Source organism: Onychostruthus taczanowskii, unplaced genomic scaffold, assembly GCF_017590055.1.
Source record: "Onychostruthus taczanowskii isolate IOZ18803 unplaced genomic scaffold, ASM1759005v1 scaffold19, whole genome shotgun sequence".
In the NCBI taxonomy this organism is placed as follows: Eukaryota; Metazoa; Chordata; class Aves; order Passeriformes; family Passeridae; genus Onychostruthus; species Onychostruthus taczanowskii.
The window spans coordinates 13,117,894-13,127,396 of record NW_024499128.1 but is presented as its reverse complement, the minus strand read 5'-3'; the positions used below and the strand labels follow the sequence as shown (position 1 = coordinate 13,127,396).

Here is a 9,503-nt window from a genome sequence, read left to right as displayed (position 1 = left end):
CACGGACCCGGTGCTGTCACAGGGTGCTCCCGGTGAGCCGGTGCCACGGCAGGGCTGGCAGAGCCAGGTTTCCATGCTCCCCCAGCAGCACAGGAAGCGTGGCTGGCCCGCGGGTGCCAGGGAGGTGCCGAGGGGGCAGGATGAAGGGAAGGAGCAGGGGCAGGGGGTTCCATGGCAGCTGGGCTGGGCTGCACCCCCTGCTCACGGGTGGGGCTCTGAGCCCGCTGTCATTTCAGGAGCAGGCGGGTGGCCTGGTCACCCATCAGGAGCCTTTGGGGAGGAACAAGAGACAGAAATGCTGGATCAGCCTTTCTGCCACGGCAAGGGTACAACAAGGACACGGGGACAGCACTGGCCCAGCAGCAGCCGGAGGCTGATTCACCACACAAGGCATGTGGGGACACAGGCTGGGCCTTTGCTGTCACCCTGTCCTCTTGGGAAGGAAAAGGGAAAGGACTCTCCAGCCCTCGGACACCCCTCTGGAAAAGCCCCTGCTGGGAGCCTTGCCTGACAGAAGAGGCAGCAGCACGGGGGCAAAGGCAGGGTCAGCCTGCAGGGTGCCAGTCCCAGTGGCACTCTGCTGTCACGTACCTCACCAGGGCCCCGACGAGGAGCGCGGCCACCATGGGCCCCACCCAGTACACCCAGTGGTAGTCCCAGCAGTTGGCCACCAGAGCTGGCCCGAAGGCTCGGGCTGGGTTCATGCAGGCTCCGGACACGCCGCCCCTGCGAGGGGAACACGGTGGCTGTGCCATCCCAGTGGGACACGGGAGCAGCGCCCTCCCCTCACTGCTGGACGGGGCGGTGAGTGGGGTGGGCAGCAGCATCCCCCCTCGTGGGGCTCTTCCCGGGGCTCTGGTGGGCACCGGGCTCGGGCCAAGGGAGCCAGGCTTTGCTCGGGAAGGCTGCACACCACACCCGGGAGCAGGGCGGCAGCAATCACAGCTTTAGGGGTAAATATTTGCCGAGGGGTTTGTGTAAACACGGCCCGGGGTCCTGCCAGAGTGGGTGGGCGTTGCCTTAACCCAGCACTCCATTAACATTGCTAATTGCTGAGCCTGGCAGTGCTGCCAGCAGCCGCGGGGACCCGAGGGACACAAACCCCCCTGTTTGCTCAGGGCTTCCCACGGCAAACACAGCCCGGGCAGGCCCGGGGTTTATCGCCCACCGCGGGGCTCGGGGGCTGCACCGGCTGCGGTGCCACGTGCAGGGAGGAGCCGAGGCTGCTCCTGCTCCAGGCTGAGCCCGGGCTGCTCCTGCCCCCAGCCCATCAGCTCTCCCGAACTGCCAGAGCGCCCACTGGGCTCATTTGATGGCCTCTCTGGTGTGCTCCGTGTCCCTGGGCACAGGGTCCGTGCTGTGCTGCAGGAGGGCAGCTCCGTCCCATTGTCCCACCCCACTGTCCCATCCCATCCCATTTTCCCATCCCATTGTCCCATCCCATCCCATCCCATCCCATTGTCCCATCCCATTGTCCCATCCCATTGTCCCATCCCATTGTCCCATCCCATCCCATTTTCCCACCCCATTGTCCCATCCCATTGATCCCATTGTCCCATCCCATCCCATCCCATCCCATCCCATCCCATTGTCCCACCCCATCCTACCCCATCCCATCCCATCCCAGCTCTGTCTCCTCCCTGGTGCAGCAGGTCGGGGTGGGATTTGGGGTGCCCCGATGGAGGGTTCTAGAGCTGCCCCCAGCTCCACCCCACAGCCCAGGGTCCCTCCTGAGCCCCACAGCCATGGCGCCGGGTGGCTCTGTGGGGACAGAGGGGACAGAGGGGACACTGAGCTCACCCTGCCAGGATGTCGGCGGTGACGGCGAGGCCGATGCAGAGCGGGGCCAGCGGGGTGCTGGTCCTGCCATTGACGGTTCCCATGCAGACCACCAGGAGCAGGAAGGAGCTCAGGACGATCTCAGCCCCCAGGACAGCGGGGACCTGCTCGCCAGCCGTGATGCCAACGAAGGCTGCTCCGCTGGCATTGCCAAAGTGCTCGCTCGGTGCCACAGCCTGCGGGGACAGCCATCAGTGCCCACAGCCTGTGGGGACAGCCATCAGTGCCCACAGCCTGCGGGGACAGCCACCAGTGCCCACAGCCTGCGGGGACAGCCATCGGTGCCCACCGTGCTCCTGGCTGTGCCCAGTCCCAGGGATGGGCTCACTGTTCAGTGCTCGCTGTGCAGTGCCCAGGCTGTGCCCTGTGCCAGCAATGGGCTCACTGTTCAGTGCCCACTGTTCAGTGCCCAGGTTGTGCCCAGACCCAGCAATGGGATCGCTGTGCAGTGCCCAGGCTGTGCCCTGTGCCAGCAGATGGGCTCACTGTTAAGTGCCCAGGCTGTGCCCTGTGCCAGCAGATGGGCTCACTGTCGGGGCAGCGTGGGCAGCGTGGGTGAGTTAAAGAGGAGCTAAATTGGGCATTTGCGGGAGGAAAAGCAGCCTGAGCGCCTGGCAAGCACAGACCCATCTGAGAGGGCCCCGGGCACCTCGGAGGGCACCGGGCACCTCGGAGGGCACCGCTCCCGGCAGGGTGACACAGGCTGCCCCAGAAGGCACAGCCCTGGGCAGGCCAGGCTGCAGGGACAGTCCCCGTGCCCCGGGACACCCCAGCTCCGTACCTTTGCCAGGCCGGCTCCGATCGCCCCTCCGCAGAGCTGGGACAGCCAGTAGGGGATGAGCATGGTGGTGGGGAGCCCCCCGAGCAGCCACACGGCCAGGGACACGGCGGGGTTCAGGTGGCCTCCGCTGCCGGGAGAGAGGGGCGTCAGCGGGGCCTGGAACAACCGCGGCTTTCCCGGCTTGTCCAGGGAGCAGGATCCGGCTGTGTCCCCTCCCTGGGCACATGGCCCCTGCTGAGGGACAGGACCTGGGGATGTGTCACTGGATCCAATCTGTCCTCTCTGCTGCAGCACTGGCAGGGACAGAGGGACAGGACCTGGGGATGTGTCACTGGATCCAGCTGTGTCCTCTGCTGCAGCACTGGCAGGGACAGAGGGACAGGGTCTGGGGATGTGTCACTGCTCCCAGCAGCTGCTGCAGCCCTGCCAGGGCTGCTGTGGGCAGCAGGGGCCTGGCAGAGCTGCAGGAATGCAGTGCTGGGGCTGGCACCAGCCTGGCAGGTGCTCCCAGCAGCTGCTGCAGCACTGCCAGGGCTGCTGTGGGCAGCAGGAGCCTGGCAGAGCTGCAGGAATGCAGTGCTGGGGCTGGCACCAGCCTGGCAGGACACAGCTCCCCCAGAGCAGGGCTGCTGGGCTGGCCCTCAGCACCAGACCTAAATCCTTCACCTCAAAAAGCACAAGCAAGTCAGACACAGAGACCCTCTAATTAATTCTGATTACCATGAGACACAGGTTAATGAACAGGTTTCATAACTGATCAGCCTGATAATTGCCGGTGATGAGTCAGAGAGTCTGGGAGCCACAAGCACATCTGATGCTCAGCTGGGACTGAGCCCCCAGGAGAGCAGGGAGCTGCTCAGGGGTGCCTGGGCTGGACAGGGCTGCACTGCCAGCTCCTGGGCAGGGAGGGAGCCTGGGATCAGGGGGGACACAAACCCCCCTGGGGGAGCAGCCTGGCTGGGGAGGAGAGCAGGGCTCCTCTCCAGCCTCCCTGGGCTCAGTCCTTCAAGGCTCAGTCGTTCCCAAGGCTCAATCCTTCCCTGGGCAGGCCCTGGCACAGGTGCCCAGAGCAGCTGTGCCTTTCCCTGGATCCCTGGCAGTGCCCAGGCCAGGCTGGACAGGGCTTGGGTCAGCCTGGGGCAGTGGAAGGTGTCCCTGCCATGGCAGGGTGGAATTTGGTGGGATTTAAGGTCCTCTCTAATCCCAAGCATTTCAGGATTCAGTGTGAACATGCAGCCCCTCACCACGAAGCCCCCCAGTGCTGCTGCCCTGTTTCACCACACCAGGGTTGGGGTGCAGCAGGACCTGGCACCGTGGGTCAGGAGTCCCCCCTGCACAAAGCCCAGCCTGGGCTGTTCTCCCTCCTGCAGGCACTGATGAATTATCTCCCCATTGCTCTGGACTCCAGGGCTGGCCCCTGATCCTGCCCAGCCACCCAGGACAGCCTGGAGAGCCCCAGCCCCTGTGGGAAGGCAATGAAACTCCCCAGGGACCCTTCCAGCATCTTCCTTGGAGATCAATCTATATCTCAGCTCCACACAACAGCTATTCCATGAGCAGATTTGTCTAAATGTTGCTTTTGAGTAACTGAAACGAATTTTTTTTTTTTTTTTTTAGCCTGAAAATACCCAGAGGAGGAGCACAGCTGGGTCAAAACGTTTTGCTCTGACATCCTTGTGAAAGGAATCATCTCAGCTTCACAGAGAATCACAAAACCATAGAACGGTTGGGGCTGGAAGGGCCCTTAAATATCTCCTAGCTCCAACTCCCAGAGGAGAATGTTCCCGTTTCAGCTTCACCCTTTTTATTAAAGGGGCTAAAACCTGAAAGGCTGCAATCCAAAGCCAGGTGAAGAGCCCCAAACCCACGGAGTTATGGGTGCCACCAGCGATGCCACCACCCCCCAATGGGCCCCGTGCCCCCCGGGGGCTCCTTGGCAAGGCAGGGGTGCAGAGGGCAGAGGGTTTGGGCAGGGAAGGCAGCGCCGGGGGCACCTCCCCTGCCCCTTACCTGATGTCCCCCAGCACGGCCACGGTGACAGCCAGGGCCAGCCCGTGTGCCAGGGCGGGCTGCAGGTGGCCCGTGCCCCCCGGCTCCTCCAGCACGGCCAGGCAGCCGATGAAGATGAAGAGGGCACTGCCCAGCAGCTCGGCCACGCAGGGCTGCACGTGGCGCTCGAAGCGGCGCGGCCGCGGCGCCGAGGGCTTGGCCTCCATGTCCAGCCTGTCCTGGATGGCACGGCTGGGCACGGCTGGGCACGGCTGGGGAGGCTGGGGAGGCTGGGGAGGCTGGAGGCAGAGCCTGGCTGTGCTGGCTCTCAGCAGGGACGAGCACCCCGAGGCTGCCGGGCTCCCCCCGACTGTCTGAGAGGCAGCTCTGCACGGCAGGCTCTAAATACAGATTGGATTTGCATTGCTAAGGAAAAAAAAAGGGGTCATAAAAGCTGTTGGGCCGGCCCCCAGGGATATCAAAGCTCGTTATCACTGCCAAGCCTTGGTTCAAGGCTTGGGGATTTTTCCCTCGGTTTTCTGTTGATGGGAGTGAGGGGGTCCTGCCAAGGGTCAGGGTGTGGTTCCTGCCCTGCTCACCTGGAGTGTGGCACCTGTGCTCAGCCCTGGGGCCTCTGTGCCTGTAGGAGCCACCAAGGGGCAGCAGCCTGGGAATGTGTCCCACACTGCTCCAGGTGGGAAGGGAGCTCTAGGAAACCGGGCCATGCAGTGCCACCCCTGCCCTGGGCAGGGCACCTCCCACCATCCCCATCCATGGGACACTGCCAGGCATCCAGGGCAGCCACAGCTGCTCTGGGCACCCCGTGCCAGGGCTGCCCACCCTGTGAGTGGAGACCATCAGTGAAAATTCCTCTAAAGCTCAGCCCACCTCCTGCCCGGGATTCCAAGGCTGGGGGTTCATGTCCCCCTTGCACTGCTCTCAAATAAAGATGAGGGCAAAGGTGCCAAGGGATCCACCAGCCACTGCAAAAGCTGGCACTGATCAAACACTGATTAAACCCTCCCTAAATCTTCCTCATCCCAGCGGGATCACTGCCTGGAACAGCAGATCCAGCCAGGGCAGGGGGAGCAGGGGGGACCCCCAGGCACCAGCAGCCCACAGCTCCCAGCAGGACAAGGCTTCCACTGGGAGAGCTTTGAGCTGGGGCTGGAGGGATCCAGATGTGGCTGATCTTTGGAGCACTGACTGAGAGGGATCAGTGTGACCCCTCCCCAGTGATGGGCACGGCCCGGGTGATCCCGGGGCAGCTCCTGGGAGCAGCAGGAATGTGCCCAGGATGGAGGCAGGGTCCAGCCCAGCCCTGCAGGGAGCCTTGAGCAGCCTCCTGCAGCCCCGTGTTTGTGTGGCTGCCTGAGCACTGGGGCTTCCAGGAGCTCTTCTCTCCTGTCAGCAGGGTAAAGAACGCCACCGTGGTTTATGGTGTTGTCACAAGGCACTGGGGATGGGAAGGAAATTTCCACTGGCCTGTCCCTGTGGCCACACCACAGACAAGGGTCAGGCAGGAGAATCCCAGTAAAGGCACCTCTAAATGAGCCTCCATCGACCCATTTCCCCTCCCAAGAGCTTGCTTCCTGCAGCCAAGAGGTCTTGGCATCAGCTGATGGATACAGCTGGGATGTGGAGGGTGACAGCTGGGTCTGCCTGGACCCCCATGGACCCCAGACCTGTGGGACAGGGAAATACCTGATCAACCCCATCAGCTCACAGGGCACCCCAGCTTCCAGCAGGTCCATGGAACCCATCTGTCACCTCAGCTCCCAGCACGACCAGCTCCTTTGGCAAGAAACTGAACTTGGGCAGAAGGAATCCAGATTTCATTTATTTTTGGGGTGCTTATCATGAGAGATCAATGTAACACATATCAATGTAACACATATCCAGATTTCAGCTGCTCCTTCCTTGCAGCAGCTTCCACGGTGCCAGGCAGGCACTGCCAGGAGCTGGGCTGTCCCAGACCCCAGATCCCAGACCCCAGACCCCATATCCCAGACCCCATATCCCAGACCCCAGATCCCAGACCCCAGACCCCACAGCCCAGAGCCCCAGCAGCATGGGTGAGCCCCAGGAGCCCCAGGACAGCTCCCTGGCCAGGGAACACGCAGCCAGGTGGCCGACCCAGGGTGCTGCTGGGTGCTCCTGGCACAGGAGATGCCCTGGGTGGTGCCACCGTGCCCATGCTCTGTCTCCCACTCCACTGGTGGCTTCAGAGCACGGCAAGGTCACAGCCCAAACGCAAGGATTAACCCCCTGTCCTTGGCTTTTAAACATTTACCACTCCTGAGGGAGCGGGGATGTTTGCCTGAGCCTTGCGGAGGAAATGCTCCACATTCAGGCAACAAAGGCTTCAATTCCTGCTGAGCACAGGCCTGAAACTGGAGAGAACAAAAGCACAGCCTTGAGGGAAGGGTTTCCCTTCGGTGGGAGCTTCAGCCTCAGCACCTGCCTGGTGCTCAGAGGTGCCACCAACACGCCAAGGCCAAGCTCTGAGCAGGAGCTGCAATCCTTGGCACCAAGGTTTGCTCACTGAGACACACGGAAGCTCTGCCCGTGGGAAAAGGCGTGGGGATGAGAACAGATAAATCTGTTCATATCAGCAGACACTTATTTTTGTCCTTGTTTGGGCTTGCACCGATTTGTTAGATAAGTGACAATAGCAACTGTGTCAATTAGTACAGGAAGTGGTGGCACCAAACGAGCCAAGGCTTCCAAAAATGGTTTTTAGGAATCACAGAGAACATTTCCCTCACCCATCCACCTGGGCAGGAAAGCCAGAACAGCCCTGTTTCACCCACCCCCTGTGTTTCACTCCTGTCCTCATCTCACCGTGCAGATCTGCCCTCTTTCCTTTGCTTTCCTGTGCAAACCAAAGCACCAAACCTGGGTCTGTGGAGAAAACCAGATTTGAGGCTTGGATGATCTCCAGTGTCCCTTCCAACCCAAACCATTCTGGGGTTCTAAACCCAAACCACCCAAACTGCAGAAAGCACTGAAGCAGACACTAAAGAACATCACTGAGTGCTGTTAACACTCAGTCCCAGAATGCCAGACTGCTTTGGGCTGGAAGGGACATTGAAACCCACCTGTGCCACCCTCTCAGGGAAGAATCTCATCCTGAAATTTAATCTAAACCTCCTCTCTGTCAGTTTGAATTCATTCCCCTTTTTCCTGTCTCTCCATGCTCTTGAAATGCCTCGAGTGCTCTCTGTGAATCGGTGCTGGTACATTTGAAAGGCCAGAATTCCAGCTGGCATCTATAAAAAACTTATTCCAAAGTATTCTGGTGCTGCACAGCGTGGTGCTGCAAGGAAAGACCCCGGCAAATCCAGCATCAGCTCTTTCAAAGAGCCATAAAGAACCAGAGCAGCTCCTCTGACACTGCCTTATCTTCCCTCATTTATCTCGGAGCCGGAGAGCCCCGGGATTACACAACGGGGCTGAAAGAGAACTTGCAGAATGATTTGCAGCTCGTAGCTGTGGCACAGGTGAGGTGACCTCTGCCCCTTACAGAGCCCACGTTGTGTAAGAGTTTTCCTCCCAGTCGCTGTCTCAGAGCAGATGGAAATTTCCAGGGATCCTCAGGCGGGCTGAGCGTTGCCTGCTGCAGAGCAGGGATGGATTTGTGTCAGTCCTGCAGCCCAGGCTGGTGTTTGAGCTGGGAAAATCACCACCCGAGCAGGATGAAGCCTTCCAGACCTTCATTCTGCTATTTCACATTCTTAATTCTGGTGCTTGGCATTAAAATCCACCAAGATCCCACAGAAGGGGTGGATGCTCCTGGTCCCACACAGCCCTGCAATGACCTGGCCCTGGCTGTCCTGCCAGCCCACCCACATTTCCATCCTCAATAACCACATCCTCCCGTGCCCCAGCAGCCCAGGTACCTGAAAAAAAACTAAAAACATGGAATGGGGAGCTGGTCACTCAGCAGAGGGGCTGAAATACCATGCACTGAGCCAACCACTGCTTTTCCTTCAGCTCCTAAAATGAAATGGTTTGAGTTGAATAATTTAATTTCCTGGAAGGCAACTGCTTGTATCCACGAGCGGAGAGCGAGCAGGCAATGCTCAGGGATGGGGAACGTGGATGAACACAGCGCAGGGCAGGGCCATCACCAGAGCAAGGCTGCACAGGCAGCAGTGAATGAGGGCAGGCAGGAGGAGCTCCTGGCTCCTGGAGGAGCAGGCAGTGGCAGGCAGCTCCCAGGCAGGGAGCCCTGCCTGACTCTGCCAGGGACACAGGACCAGCCTCCTCCTGAGCAAAGCTTCCCCTTCCATTCCCCGTTCTGGGAGCCCGTCCTGAGCACGGCTCCTCTCCAGCCTCTCTGGGCACAATCCTTCCCTGGCAGGGAGGGCAGGCCCTGGCACAGGTGCCCAGAGCAGCTGGGGCTGCCCCTGGATCCCTGGCAGTGCCCAGGGCAGAGTTTGGAGCAGCCTGGGGCAGTGGAAAGTGTCCCTGCCATGGCAGGGGTGGCACTGGAGGGGCTTTAAAGGCTCCTTCCAGTCTGAAGCATTCTGCGACTCCCAGAGATGAATTTTGTTGCCCCATCAGCAGCAATCCCCCAGGAAAAAGGCCAGGCTGGAGCAGGAGGGAGAGGCAGAGATGCAGGGCACGTGCAGGGGTCACACATCCCAGCAGCAGCACCAGGCAGAGAACTGGAGCCTCTCCTGCCTGCAAAAGCTTCCTGAGCCAGCAGCACCCTGCACACCCAAACATGCCCGAGAGGGGTGAAGGATTTATTGATCTGTTCCAGCCAGCACAACCCTGAGCCCGGGCTGCCCACCCTGTCCTCCCCCAGCTGCCAGGGACCCACGTTCCTTCAGTGCTGCTGGAACCCTGGAGCACAAGGTGACCCAATTTCCCCAGCGCTGCTGGC

At 60.7% G+C, this 9,503-nt stretch overlaps 1 protein-coding gene across 1 annotated transcript; it reads right to left on the bottom strand.

Annotated features, from left to right (window-relative positions):
• Window positions 1-227: 227 nt before the first annotated feature.
• AQP8 (aquaporin 8) lies at window positions 228-6,363 on the bottom strand. Its single transcript, XM_041401603.1, has 6 exons — window positions 6,336-6,363; window positions 4,631-4,871; window positions 2,621-2,747; window positions 1,801-2,015; window positions 592-726; window positions 228-270 (listed from the first exon to the last, which is right to left on the bottom strand). Exons 1-6 carry the CDS (start codon window positions 6,361-6,363, stop codon window positions 228-230), a joined length of 789 nt encoding a protein of 262 aa, XP_041257537.1.
• Window positions 6,364-9,503: the final 3,140 nt, after the last annotated feature.

Bases quoted from the DNA above. Each gene is read 5' to 3' on its own strand.
- AQP8 (XM_041401603.1), bottom strand. From the start codon at position 6,363: ATGGACCTGCTGGAAGCTGGGGTGCCCT. The intron at 2,748-4,630 runs GTAAGGGGCAGG...CTCTCCCGGCAG, and splicing joins GCCGTGCTGGGGGACATCAG to CGGAGGCCACCTGAACCCCG. The intron at 2,016-2,620 runs GTACGGAGCTGG...CTGTCCCCGCAG, and splicing joins TCGGAGCCGGCCTGGCAAAG to GCTGTGGCACCGAGCGAGCA.